Raw genomic sequence first — 14,864 nt, 5'->3', positions numbered from 1 at the left:
TCGATAAACTAGTCAATACAAATGCGAGAGGGTGTTGTCTTTAATAACCCGAAAACAGACTGTCCCACTCCAAACTAGAAGACATAGCACAAAATGGAAATGGCTAACTAGTAACACCTCAGTTTTCACAATAATATCAGGCACGCAGTTTAATCACTCGGTGTGTTTCAAAAATATTTACTCACAACAAACAACCTCACACAACGTTCTTCATTTTAATGTGGGGTAATCCCCTTCGACATCTCACGCCCATCGCAGAGCGGGAATCTCCCTCTAAGAACAAGGAAGTTGGCCCCCTTCAGCCGAAGGCAGCAAAAGGCTAAGTTTTAAGACGGTATACCCCTCCCATCCTGACTTAAGTTTAGAGCTGAGGTGTTTAAATTGAGCGCTCCAAATTGTGAAAGGTGAAATTCATTCGCTATCCTTACATGCATGTAGTCCCCATGGGCAGCGGGATCATACCTGCCGCTACTTAAGGCAACGAAAATGATCGAAACATGGTACGATGTGCTCTAGATCTCATGACTGGTTTCCTTATCTTTTCGGAAGGTTGTCGTGAGTAAAATGCAAAAAAACAGGGGACGCTCAATCATTTCAGTAACTTCACTGTGGCTTTTGGGGTCAACAACAACATACCTGAGGGGCTTGTTTATCACATGTGGTTGTATGTATAAATGAGGTCAAAAAACAAAATTCTACGAAAAAGAAAGACACAACAACAACATGGGGTTTTGTGAATTTTATGGTCTAATTTTAAAGGAGGAAATATACATAACATACAAAAATACCATTTCAAATACAATTTGTTGCCCTACAAAAAAGAAAAAAAGAAAGAAAAGAAAGGAAAATTACATTTCCCAAGTTCAATGAGAGGATTCAAGTTGACAGTTGTAAATGCCATTCAGAAGGAAATCTAACTGCAATACCTGTGATATAAAAATTACATGGTACAAATATGCAAATATAAATAAAAGAATAAGAAACCCCAAAATGAATAGTAAGCCTTCTTTCTCCCTATTAAATACACAGGTTTCTCTCTCTCGCTCACTTTCTCTGCACACATAAACAGTTTTGAACAGTGGCTTATAGTAAATCATTACCTGGAAAGAAAAAACGGATTCTCATATAATCTCATTTCTACGGTCAAGCTATGGAGAAGCTGCTATTGGAACTAGTTAGCCAAAACTTCAAGACCCTGCAGTCTGGTGGCCTTAGCCTTAGTAGAAATCAAATGGCTGGGTCTCAGCCCTGGGTTTGAGCTGACACTTGTTAGCTGTACACTTCACTATCCACCCAGGACCTCAACCTCGCAGTCCAGCATTGGTCGACAATACGGGTTTGGGCCCAAACCGTATGAATGACTGTTTGAATTCATTTTCATGAAGATTGAGCAGCATTTGAGATGCCCTCATATCAACCTCAGACTGGTTTGACAACGGTTCTTGACTGTTGTTGCGAGAATCCAACTGTGTGTTAATAAGAACCACAGTCAATGTACAAGACCAGAGCATTGTCAAAGACTGCAGCTTATTAAAAACACATCTGAAGACCTATTGCCAAAGGGAGAACCATTGTCGGGAGAGTTTGAAATTTGGGTGAACTAGTCCTTTAGGAACCTCCATGGGAGGCGCAGAGGGGGGGGGGGGGGGGGGGGTGAACACCCTAAACACAGGGAATTACAAGACGGGAGCATGCGCAGTCACACACAAACATTAACCTCATTACTGGTTACAACATCCCGAACATCACTCTCTTGCTCGCTCTCGCTCGCTCTCTCTCTCCCTCATGCACACACAAACACACAAACCCCAACAGTTGCCAAATTCTCTGCTATGTGGTAAAAGGGATACAGGTCTGGTTGCTTGGTGATGTGTGTTGGTTTGGGCTGAGGGGTGATTGATGTGTGTGTGGGATCAATAAGTGTTTTAGTGCTGGAGCACTGAGTTACGGCCAGGAAATGGGTCATCATTCTGATTAGAGTTGGGGTCCCTCTCCCCAAATAAAAATCTCCACCCAGAAACTGTATCAGAACCTGTACAGTGATTACAAAAAACTCTGGGGGTAGGTGTGAGGAGGGCAAAAAAGCTGAAAACTTTGGAGAATCTCATATACAGGAACAAACAAACATGACAATTTTTTTCTCTTTTTTTGTTAATAAAAACCTACAATACAGCTGCATTGAAACACTAACAGTGATTTTTTTTAAAGACAAGTTATATACAGAAACTACTTAATGTACAAGTCTTATTTCAAAAACACGCTCCAGTAAGTGTACCCAGCAAGCATTTTTGTCACATTAAGGCGATAAAAAAATAGACAATATGGAGGGGGGAAACTAGTTTGAAAAAAAAAAAAAAAAAAAGGAAGAACGAAAAACAAACACATGAAACACCAATCGAACAAAGAATTCTGTCGCTTCTTTTTCTCTTGTCATTGTAACATTTGCATTTTTCGGGGAGCGAGAGGAAGGTTAAAAAGCAGAACCTCACACTTGTACAACACAGTAGTCTTGCTCCTGGAGGCCATCTCAGTGTGGACACCAACGCTTTATTTTTTTTCCTTTTCTGTTTTTTTTTTTAAAGGTTTCTTTTTTTGTTCATTTCTTTTTAAAAGGAAAGAGGAAAGAAAAAAAAAGAGAAAATAATTCTAAACGCACCATCTACAAGCAGTCACCTCTATGTCGAGTTACCTGTGTAGCCCCACTGCTATCGGTTGAGGGTGAGTCTGATGGAGTTTTTGATCACTCGCAGGTTGCTAGTTGGGACTGGGGATGAGGCGTCCGGCAGCTCGTTACTGGGTAGTCTCTGCGGACAGAAACACACGCTCACACCTCACATTCCATGCAATCTGAGAGGAAAGAAAACGTGAGGAATGCCCCGTGCCCACCCTTACCTGTGATCGTGTGTCGATGGTAGGGATGGGCATGGGCTTTGTGCCACTGCAGCCTTCCTGTGGGCATACACACAAGGTCACACACACACAGAGGTCACTAACAGCTGGACCACTCAAACTGAGTCACTGACCCGATACTGACTTACACGCAAGCTCTACACACTGAGTACTCAACCTCTAATTGCCTCGTAAAAAGGCGAACTGGAGAAGATCAAACTCTTGACCTGGAACGTTTTAGTTCCTAGGTGAGAGCTACTTAGTAGTCCTTAGAGCAATTTCACTAGCTCGCCCATAGGAGTGTTTGATTTAGAGCGCTAATAATAGTATGTTTGGCCTGGTAGCTGGCCGTGGTCCTGGGATTGCTATAGTGAGCGATGTCTGCCAACACCCCCTGTGGATAAGGCGTAATGTGAGCTTATTGCTTCTAGTGAAATGGGAGATGGGGATGATGTGGGATGCTTTTCTATATTGGAGCGTTTGTCGAGGTTGACGGGTAAGGCAGGTTTAAATCTCTCACGGAGATGGGGTGAGTGACAGCTGTCAATCATCATTGTGGTCTCTTTTTTTTTTTTTTGAGAAAACCTCATTTAGAACACAACTGAAGACACACGTTGCAAAGACTGCATGTGATGGGGAAGCGGGAGGTTCTGAATGTTTGATTGCTCACCACGTCGGGTCCATCTCCCTTCTCCTGACCATTGCTGGACACGGGGTAGGGCTCCTTAAATGCAGAGTCGTCAGCGAACACGGGCTGCTCAAAAACACAAACAAGGTCAAATGTTACCTCTTTACCTTTTCAAGGATTTTTTTTTCATTCACCAAAAAACATCTAACAATACACCCAGCTAACAGTACTCTGGCAGGAGGTGATGATGCCATCCTGGTTCTGAACAGTCTCACAGCTCACCTCCTCCATCTCTTTGCTCCTCTTGATGGACTCCTCCAGGGAGGGGGAGTGAGGTCTCTTGCTGGCGGATCCATTTAATCCGTTTGGCAGGTCGCTGGGGCTGCCGGTGGATGAGCTCAGGCTGGGGATGACACTGCATCCCACCACAGTGGGGATGGTGTTGCCAGCAGGGGGGTCGGCAAATCCCTGGGTTTCACAACACAACACATCTCAGATCCAGCGAAGAACTAACAACCCACATGTTCCATGTTCCATGCTCCAAGAGAGCAAGTATGTCAACAGCATCTAACCCTATAAGATCAGGCATACATTAAATAAAAAAAAAGGTTATCAAAGTGCCAAATCAAGATCCCAGGCAGGCAGGACCCCTCCTCACCATGTCTGTGTTGCTCTTCTTGGTGGGCTCCTCCGGTGTGGGGGAATGGGGTCTCTTGGAGGGGGCTGCACCGGCCTCGTTGGCCACGTCTGTAGGGCTGCTAGAAGAAGCACGTGGGACGACGCTGCCGTCCACCACCGTCGGGATGGTGCTGCCAGCTGGGGTCGGGCTGGAGGGCTTGGCTGCGGGGGGGCTGGTGGGCTCTGGAGGGGAGAAGGAGAAAAATAATGAAACATTTTGAAACCCAAGATGTTCATATTAACAGATGCCCTCATGTAAACATTCCAGGTCACAAAAGACATCACAGAAGCCTGTGCCCCTGAAAGACAAATATAACTCACTGGAGCCGATGACTGGAATGGACATGCCCTGCTCCTCTGAGGGGGGAGGACTCTCCACGAACAGAGGGACTGGAGGTTTGGATGGAGTGATGCTGCATAGAAAGGACACACCAGAGAAGGAGGACAGAGGACAAGTTAGGACAAGCACAGTCTCTGAAAACCACCAAGACACTTCATATAGAGTACTGTATAGAACTGCAAAAGGCACTTGTGTTGTGTTGCTTCACAAAAACTTCTATTTTTACATTGGTTACCTTCTGAACTTAACTGTATATAAATAGGAAATATATTTGAGATTCTGTCCATGCACAAAAATGGACCTCAAAGTCCATCAATACATACTTCCCCTGCCATCAACTTTTGAACACTTTTCAAAGCTTACAAGAGCTTATAAGAACAGATAATGGCCTATAGGCTGGCTTACCTCTCGGTGTCTGAGACTGGCTTGCAGGGCAAGCAGACTGGGGTGGGAGAGCTGAAGGGGGTCCCTGTGTCTGTGTCTCTGGAGCTGTCCAGCTGGCTGCCGTCCATCGAGCAGCGCTTGGAGTCCCCGCCGGTGGAGCTGCGGTTGGGGTCGCCCACACTCTGTGGAAGGCAGTATAGATTACACCCTGTGGCAGTGCAGATTCACAACCAAGTTCCTCTGAGGTTCCTGGACTACATTCTGTAAAATCTTAGTTCAAATACGGCTGTTTAGAAAGCAGTTAAAATATCACCTTAAAACTACAAATGTCTTGGGATATAAAAATCCCTCTGCATTAACACGTTTGAAGAAAACAACCTGGCACCAACTTGTGTGATGAGAAAATGAGACAGAGTTGCAACAAGTATGAGCAGTAAGCGATGATACCTTCTTCTTGCGCTGCAGCACATCTGGAGGTAAGTACTGGTGGAGCTGCTTCCTCTTCACGTGGGTTGCCTCGATCTTCATCCCATCTTTCAGCATGTTGATGTTGTTGGCCTGCCGGTAGACTGGGGGGAGATGGCACAGACAAGATACGGATTTAGCTACGATTCATGGCCAACAGGCTCAAAGTCAAGACGTCAGTGGACGCTTCAAAGAAGAAGACTTGGCTTCTAGGCTCATCCTGTATGGAAACCTCATTTCATTGTGAACCTTCAGAAAGTGTCCGAGCATCTAGAGATGTTTAAGTGCACAGGTGTGCTGTAGAGCAGCCTCACCAGTGTCTGTGAAGGACTGGATGTCGTATGTCAGGTCGATGTTAACACTCTCTGAGCTTTCCATCTTCTTGAAGCTGATTCCGATGAACCACATGGAGACATAATCACTCCTACAAAAAAAAAAAAGAGATCAAATAGAATTCCACACAGCCATGGTTCCTTCTCTCCATTCTCCAAAAGCAGTTCTCACTCCATCCAAACCTAGCCTTCAGACTGCCATGTAATGACCTTTAGAATGAGGTGCTGTTCAGCAAGCTTAAATCTTTTAAGGGCATTGAAACGTCCAACAAGTGAGTTGCTCACCAGTTTACTTGATTGCATCACTGAAGTAACAGTAACATTTATTTGACAACAAACAGGAACCCCTGTTCTACTCACTCCATGCGGCTTTCCTTGGATCCCGGGAAGGACTGTGGGTTCACGTGGGCCAGAACAATGTACTCGTTCCGCTCCAAATTTCCCACGAGGACTCGGATTTTGGACTCCACAAGTCCAATCCTGGAGAGAGGGTTGTGGAGGGCAGACAGTTAATGAGATCTTTGAACCACACCAGGACAGGAACTGCCTATGAGAAGTGAGGCTACTGTAGACACCACACTCACCATTCAAGATGGTTGTCTTCAGTTGATGCACTGGCTGTAAGCACTATGTAATGCCTGTTTAAAAAACATTTCACAAAACCGATTAAAACCCAGGGGTTGGTCAGTCTGAGCAACCACATCCCAGAACAATTCAGAAACATTGCAGGAAGTGCAGCCTGATGATACGTACTTGTACTTCTGGAAAAAGCTGGGAGGCTCAAAGAGCTTTGACCACTCTGCTTTACCCAAAAGGATTTCATCGGTCACAGTCAAACCTGTCAAAAAAACAAACAAAACACACACAGTCGTCACTAGACCAGGAACATCAGACAGCTGGAAAATGAAGAACGCTGCAAGATGTCCCCCGTCCTACGCACCATTTCTGAACTCCTCACTCATGATGGTGCGCGTGGAGGTGGAGACGTTGTAGGTGGAGTTCTGGTGTGGGTATGCAGGTGTGATGATGGGCATCAGGTGGTACCTGTCTGATGGGTTTACCTGGAGACACACACACACACACACACACACACACACACACACACACACACACACAGACACTCTCTATAAATATGTCTAAGGCATTTTAGTATTTCTGATCCCATTACTTAACATTTCATGTTTCATGCCAGACCAGCTAGCTGACATTAGTGAGCACTCTCGTTGGCATCATTAGTCACAAGGGGAGTGGAAAAAGAATATTCTTACTCGAGGATCCCACACTGGAAGATTCAAGTTGCTGTCTTCAGGCTGTTTTAAAAGCACCGGATTAGGCCATTCCCTGTGAAGAAAGACAGAACAAGAATTAAAAAGCCTTTATTCTCATTGTATTTGCGTACATCGAAATTTGAAGGGATCAAAAGTAGCAATTTTTCTCCCTACAGGCAGTAAGTCAAAATACTGTCCCTTGCCAGAACAACAATCTAGTGAGGAGCGTACCACTTGGAGAAGACCAGGAAGAACTTGTGAACCAGCGTGGCGGCTACAGCATTAGGGTACAGCTGGCATGTCCTCGCCACAAGCATCGCCCACGACACGCCTCCGAGGAAACCCAGCATGTTGGAGTAGATTCCACGACCTGAGCAGCAGTGTAAACACAACGTTGTCAGCATCACATGTGACCTGCCTGGGGCTTCATCTAAATGACTGTAAGGAGTTGAAAACTTCATTCAGACTCACGCTTGGCCCATAATTTGATGGCTCTAAGTGTCAGCCTGAAGTTCTCCTTGTTCGGCACCAGATACAGTATCTCATCAGTGACACGGCAACCTAGGAGTAAACACAGCAGTGTAAATAATACAAGAAATAAATACAAAATCCACACAGGTACAGCACACACAAATGGCAGACATTACAACACTGTGGTGTTCTGATTAAGACGACTATGGTGCTGTAGACCATGGTCAAGTTTAAGGTACACATGAAGCTATTTGATGCAACTGTGTCATGCCCAGCTTGGCCGTGCTGGGTGTGCCTCACTAAAACCTGGTTGTAATATGACTAATATACTTTCTCTTGCCTCTCATTTACTGACTTTTTGTAAGTGTTTTCATTTAATCAGTTAATAAATTATCTTTTGCTTTAAATTAAAACTAAACTCTGTGTGGTCTCCCCATTTATGTTACCTCCACATCGAGCCACGTGGTCTTAACACTGAGGAACTAGCATAAAACCGTGAAAAGCAAAACACCATAAAAAAAACTGTGAAAACCTGATGTTCCAATGCTGTGTCTGGCTTCTGAAGTGCAGATGTTTCAAGATACTGCGCTTTGTGTGATACAAAAGGCAAAATGTCACATGACCACGGCTAAGTGAGGTGTTTCTACACTCCTACGTTTCATCAATGGGTGTCTGGAACAAACCTGACCACACATCCATCTCAAATGCAAACACATCCCAAGTTTGTGGGTTTTTGTGAGAGAGAACTCTTGAACAAATATGAGACATGGTTTCCCATATTGATTTTCATTTTCCATAAGTATAATAAGCTACATTCAATAAAACTTCATTCTGCTGTCAATGAAATATGTGTGGGAAATAAAAGCACATTTAAGGGGCCTACTCTTCGAAGAGCTAGATTGATGGCTTAAAATAAGTGAATAAATATGTGCCGTGACTGATGATGCTACTGGTATCATACCCTGATGATATTGATACATTCATCATAGACAGTCAGTATTATTCATTTGTTGTCACAATGAGTCAAACTGCACGGTAGTGACCATCAACTGAGCAGAACTGGTTTACTCGAAAGACTGAACAGTTCAGTTAAACACGAACAACTACTCAACTCAAAAATGCTAACTAGATTAAAACCAAGGTACACAGTGTCTTACACTGGAAAACACAAACAGGATGAAATAATCAATAGTAACTAGGGTTTAAACAAAAGCTCAGAAGTATACTTTAGTAGTATACAATTTAATGATTAGACTAAAGACCATGCAAAATGTCAATGATGCAGGTGCAAGTGATTGGGAAGATGAACTAGTGAATGTGACGGGTTGTAGCGGAGGTGTGTGCATCAACTGCTGAACAGGGGGCGTGGCCGGAGCGGAGTTCAGTCTGTTTTCAGTTATCGTGGAAAATCGTTGGCCCTAAATGACGTGTCTTACACATGAACCTGAAATACCAAGGAGACTGAAATAGCCTCATAGAAGTCATGATGTTTATTTAAATGCACTGTTCATGAGTCCCAATTTGCTGTCTGACGACCTGAACGCTTTCGTTTCTTTGTTTGCTGTACGGTGATTCAGCCAAAATATGTAGGCCTATTGATCATATATTGACAGCCTGGCATAACCCACCAGAATAATAAGTGCTTTACAATTTGCCAACACCTATCTGAGAGCTGTTTCACAGAATAGCATTATCAAGCTGTGAATATAGCAATAGTGGCCAGTAGGCGTCACCGTGGAGTTGGGTGTAGGATTGTTTTGAAGCCTCGAAACAGTTTCTGGCACAATTGCTTTGAAAGTTGTTTAAAAAAACTAAACAAAACTGTGAACACTAGACAGTATAAAGGGTCTGGTCGTCTTTACCGTTCAGACTCCGTATGCATCTGATGTCAAGATTCCTCAGTAGCGAGTCCCCTCTCAGGTCTAGGTTGTCAGGGATGGATGGAAGTGCAAGCCTCGCAAACAGAAGATCGATCTACACGGAAAGAAACATTTTAAATATTTCAAATAAAAGTGTATAGTTTCTTCTGTTTTTTTAATCATTTTGCATGTGTACGCACTGAAACAAACACTGACACATCATTATATTTGTTCTTTGCTGCACACATTTCCAAGAGAATTATACCCTTGACCATCTTCCAGATGGTCACACTATTATCTGAAAGAAAACATTTTATTTCTAAGAGCAAAGTACCTCAATGCCATCGAAGCTGAATTTGATAACCGGCACAAAGGCATCTTCTACAGCCTGAAGGGAGGGAAAAAGATAGCGTCATGAAAAATCACAGTGACATAGTTCTCATGGAGCCTGGGGGCACCAACATGGCAAGTTATTTTGCGCTACTATCAGATAAACTCTCACCCGTAAATCTTTAATCTCCTCTAACAGTTTGAGCTTCTCGAAGAAGGACAGGAAAAAATCTGTCCGTTCCACGTGCCGAGGCGCCACACACAACGCGTCAATATCAGCCCCTGGAAAACAAAACATCACACGCCCCTTTCACTGACCGTGCAGAGGGCATTTATACTCCAGCCTAGAGCCATCATTTGGAGATCGGAAGAAATTACAAGTGGTCTTTAACAGGGATGGAGGAAGAGGAATGACTTCATCACTCCCAAATCAAAGAGGTCTCAGCCTACCTTTTGTGTGAACGCCCAGCCTGTATGAGCCAAAGGTGAAGATTTTGCCTCCGACATTGGCAACGGCTATAGGTGGGATGTTCTGAGAAGGGTGAGGTTTTCAGAAGAATGTTCAGATGAGAGGTAGCCAATGTTCAGCTAGCCAACAGACTACGCAAGCATTACAATTCCTTGAACTATGTGCAACTTTGAAACATGAAAGAAACACTTCTGGTGTGTACTTTACTGCCCTTCACTGACTGATGGCTATTATAAGCCACACAGGCAGTAATGGTTGTTAAGAACATTTTAACATAATAAGACGGAAAATCTTTCCTTACCTTTAGGTCACTTATCTCAGAAATCCACTCTTTCACGAGTGAATTTAGTTTTCCAAGAACTGCCAACCTGTGATGAGCAAGGATCACCCTTAAGTATACAACTCTAATGTCTACATCAAAATGTGTAATATACAGAGAAAGCATTGCTGAACCTTTGAACCGTGACATATACCAGCCGTAAAATATCCTAAACGAGGCAGTAATCTATGGCAGTAATCTAACAGAAAATGGCCAAACTGTACCCACAAGCTTAAGTTGCTTGGTGTCTGATGCATTCATGCACTACTCACCTGTGGTTCAACTCATCTTCATCCTCAAACACCCCAAAGGGCTTCATTGCCTCCATGAGCTTTTGGGTGTATAAGTGGTCAATTTCCCTAGGAAATGCCATGCTGATGGAGGAGGTGATGCCATAGTGTTTCTGAGGCTGCTGCTGCCCACTAAGCGTACTGATACTGGTCCTGAGGAGGGGGAACAAAGATGCAACATTCGTGAGCTTATCAACATAGTACGACCAATCCACAAGACAGTCCCTCAAGGATTTTGTTACTCTATATTTCCGCCAAAACACAAAGTCCTGGAATTTTTGTATTATTTGTAAATAAGTTCCTGGTGGGAGCACAATTTTTAGGAACTACCGCAGGAAACTGAAGAAAACTATTTTTTGAGAATTCCCATAACAAAACAGTAGGTGAAACAGTGAAACCACTCAGTGGCAGCCATACTGGATGGACTTGAATTGTGACCTGAAGCCAGGCTGCGTTGCAGTAATAGTTTTGCATTTCTCCCACTGTGCGCTTTTGATGTTAGGTCCAGAGCCTTATCTTGGAATTATTTGTATCAGTTCATTTTCGAGTTTAAGATGGAACACTGGAAATACCCGAAGGCCATTTGTAAAATATTTCTATCCATCACTGTATGAGCAAACTGTCATTCAACTATTCCACTTAAAAAAAAACATTGCACTTGACCGAAGCAGAGCAAAGTTATACATTTTTTGGTGGCATAAGTTCGCAAGCTAGCAAGGTTTGATCAGCATTTCCTGTTGTTGTTGGTGTAGTCTGACATTACTGAAGTTAGTTGGACCGATAGTTTTAGACAAACTGAGATGTTTTTCAGAAACAAAGAAAATGTGTTCTTCATTCACTAAAGTTCAGTATCTGTTGTTTGCCATTAATGAGTGGTGAACATCACACTGCCAAAGGCTTGTTTACTTTTTTCACGTCAATGGCAAATCTGATTGATATCCTCTTTACGTCAAAATATCAGTGGGTAGAATTTTCCATCTTTTTTCATATTCTTATATGATTAATTTTAGTAAAAGAAAAACACTTTTGTGTTGCCAAAGGCACAACATAAACGCCCTCAAATTCTCAATTGGAAATATTGAGAATTTTATGGTGTTTTATCCACGGTAGTCAAAATGGGTTGCTCTTGCTCTCATTCACATCCATTAGAAAACAGCTCTGTTAACAATGATGGTAGGGATGCACGATATTGAATTTTAGCCGATATCCGATATGCCGATATTAACAAGCTCATTTTGGCCGATTGCCGATGCCGATACCGATATATACACCTCAGCTTTTTAATTATTGAAAAGTCTCTCCTGTACTGTTATTATGCTAGGGTATTGCTGTAAATACAGGACATTACAGACTTGATTTGTATCATTTTAGAAATAGACATTCACTCATGAAACTGAAATGGTTTAAAATATGGCAGATTTATTTATATTTTCTCGTCACAATTTTCATACTTGAACAGTACCTCCTTGAACAACTACACTCTGGAAATGCAGCTTGGCTTACTTGGCAAGCTAACGTTGGTTAACTGACAGTTTAATAACGTCCCTTCTAGGATTTCTAGACTAATCCATGTAACGTTATTGCCAAGTTAGCTGTTTAAATTCTATATATGGAAAAGTAAGCCATGTACAGATAGCGTGGGCTCGTGACATATCGTTTCACATTGCGTCAAATGAGGTATCATCAACTTCTCTGGTGTCACGTAGCATGCAAGCTAACAAGCTAGTGTTGTCTAGCTAACTCCGTAACTTATCAACGTCTATTAGCGCGACAGGTAATGTTGTAAAGCGTGGCACGAGGGTGGTCTGCATCTATGCATGCAACCTACGTTATGGCCAAGCTGCATCTCCTCCTCCTTCTCCTGAAAAGTTTTCTGACAAAAAGGCATTTTTTCATCATCCTCTGATACTGTGAAGTAGGCTACTGCCACACAGCCGACACTCATAAACATTTGCTTCGTGTGCGCATAATTTACACGTCACCTTATCGGCCAGGTATATCGGCAGAAATGTTCCATATAATGTTTCAGATAATTAAGTTTTGAAGCCGATATCTGCCGATACCGATGTCTTGCCGATATTATCGTGCATCCCTAAATGATGGTTCATTAGCTGTTGTTTCTCCAATCATGGGGCTAGAGACGTCACTTGTCGTCCTGTTTCCAGTAACATTGCCATTACATGCATTATATGAAGTAAAAAAAATGTCCGGTCATACCTGGGACACTCATGATATCTGACTCAGTAGTTCTGTGTACAGACTTTCTTCGGACAGGTCATGCTTGGTATTTTGTTAAAGTAACACTATGCAACAATTTGACAGTTTTTGAGATATGGTTTTATAGGCAACTAGTTTAGGTACCACCCTCAAATTAATTTTGATAGCATATGGTCAGGTGAAGGCCAGATACACAGAGGTGTCTTCCCCACTAGCAATCCAGGAAATGCCCTATGTAATTCTGTGTAATGGGCTGGTACACACTGTAAAAATGGAAGAAAAGCCTTCACACGCATGACATTGCCAGCTAAACTGCCAAAAGACACCAGTTAGTGTGTTGGCAAGCTTCTATCAGTGTAAGCTGGGCTGTTGGTGGTGTTTGCAAGGTTTTTGGCATGCTTCTAGGTAGTTAGCTTACTAGTTTTTAAACAGAACTACGTATTGCTGCTTTAACATTACTATTTCGTTCACGGTCAGGAATTAGTCTGTTTATCTTGCAACATCTAATAATTTCTTTGCTTCTCTAAGCACTAAGAAAAGGCATTCGTATATTTTTTTCAGATTTCAAAAACTCAATCTATAGCATTAGACAAACACGACAACAAAACAGCATGACGCATTTCTGCCAACAAATGCCAAGCTGACATGGCAGATTGCACCACATCTTAATTGACAGACCAAAACAACCCGTTAATGAACATAGATGGTTAGTTGCTAGCATGGCGATAGTTAGTTGCTAGCATAGCGGTGACAAGTGTCAAGAGGGTTTCGAGCTACTTCGCTAGTACACGATAAGCACGATAAATCTTCATAATTTGGGCCACAACTGACAACTTACACAGGCTGACCAGTCGCTGTAAATCATTCTTGGCTAGCGAGCGAACACGACAAACCTGTAAGGCGTTTGCTAGTTTGCTATCTAAACAGTCCAGCTAATATGGACATCAACATAGCATTTCGATGATGTTACCCAGCTTGGAACATAAAAGCTAATGCTAACGTTATGTATACTGTCAATGTTGATTAAATAAACACCTTGTATTTGTTAAAGAGTGGATATAAAATTAGGATATGTTATTGACATGTCGCCAACAGGCAAAATACTGTCGTAGATACCCAACTTTAGTTAACAACAATTTAGCTTGCTAGCTACCTAACACAATTAACGGCAGAAGGCTAATGTCAAGACAACAGTCGATAAACCAGAACATATCCTTAGCTAGGCAGCTAATGTACGCTACCAAGCATGCTAACCAACTAGCTACCGATAAAGAAAGACCACGTCTGACAGCATGATGGATGCGACTATTTATCTATGTTATTTTCTATACTGATGTAAACCTAGTCGTATTTTGCGTCTTGAATTCTGTAAGATCAATAAATGACCAATGCTTTCTCCTCCATTCCCAGGCCTTTGTTAGCAATATGGCTAATAGCAGGTCGGCAAGCGTCTTCAAATAAAACAGGCTGGCTAACCAGCTATCATAGTTGACGTTGTTGCTTTCCTCGCCGATTAGCTTAGCTTTACAAGCAATCCAACAGCTTAAGAATAGACTAGCGCGACAACTGGCTCTATATGTACAGGGTTGACTTACGCTGACATTTCTTTCATGACCCTCCGATGAAATTTCTTTGGATAATCAGAACAAACTTGTAAAAAACATGTGAACTCAGCCAGCAGCAGCCCCGTCTCTATTTATAACAATAGTTAAACTCCAATATGGCGCCCCCGGTTACAATGTATCCCGAGAAGCCTTGCGCTGTGATGAGAGAGAAGAGGGCCAGTAGTCCTGTTTTTAAAAAAGTGCCAGGATCGCTGACCCCAATGTGTGTAAAAAACAGTCATTAGCTGACACCCACACTTAAATAGCCTAAACGTTGGTTGGAAACCTAAGCTAGCCTATAGTAAGCCTATATTCAATGTG

The 14,864-nt window shown here is 42.7% G+C and overlaps 1 protein-coding gene across 1 annotated transcript; it reads right to left on the bottom strand.

Annotated features, from left to right (window-relative positions):
* Positions 1–741: 741 nt before the first annotated feature.
* On the bottom strand, positions 742–14,634 carry papolg (poly(A) polymerase gamma). Its single transcript, XM_080848274.1, has 23 exons — positions 14,535–14,634; positions 10,705–10,875; positions 10,415–10,481; positions 10,095–10,176; positions 9,817–9,926; positions 9,649–9,702; positions 9,318–9,429; positions 7,456–7,545; positions 7,216–7,354; positions 6,985–7,057; positions 6,657–6,777; positions 6,470–6,554; positions 6,301–6,354; positions 6,077–6,196; positions 5,699–5,808; positions 5,367–5,488; positions 4,941–5,101; positions 4,517–4,608; positions 4,176–4,378; positions 3,800–3,985; positions 3,560–3,643; positions 2,893–2,949; positions 742–2,804 (listed from the first exon to the last, which is right to left on the bottom strand). The coding sequence occupies exons 1-23, from the start codon at positions 14,549–14,551 to the stop codon at positions 2,706–2,708; spliced, it is 2,409 nt and encodes an 802-aa protein (XP_080704400.1). The 5' UTR covers positions 14,552–14,634; the 3' UTR covers positions 742–2,705.
* Positions 14,635–14,864: the final 230 nt, after the last annotated feature.

Source organism: Sprattus sprattus (assembly GCF_963457725.1).
Source record: "Sprattus sprattus genome assembly, chromosome: 12".
Taxonomy (NCBI): Eukaryota; Metazoa; Chordata; class Actinopteri; order Clupeiformes; family Clupeidae; genus Sprattus; species Sprattus sprattus.
The sequence above is the reverse complement of the archived record's forward strand: the minus strand, read 5'-3'. Positions and strand labels throughout refer to the sequence as shown.

Bases quoted from the DNA above. Each gene is read 5' to 3' on its own strand.
- papolg (XM_080848274.1), bottom strand. The intron at 10,482-10,704 runs GTGAGTAGTGCA...TGCTCATCACAG, and splicing joins GAAGATGAGTTGAACCACAG to GTTGGCAGTTCTTGGAAAAC. The intron at 6,778-6,984 runs GTAAGAATATTC...GTGTGTCTCCAG, and splicing joins TTCCAGTGTGGGATCCTCGA to GTAAACCCATCAGACAGGTA.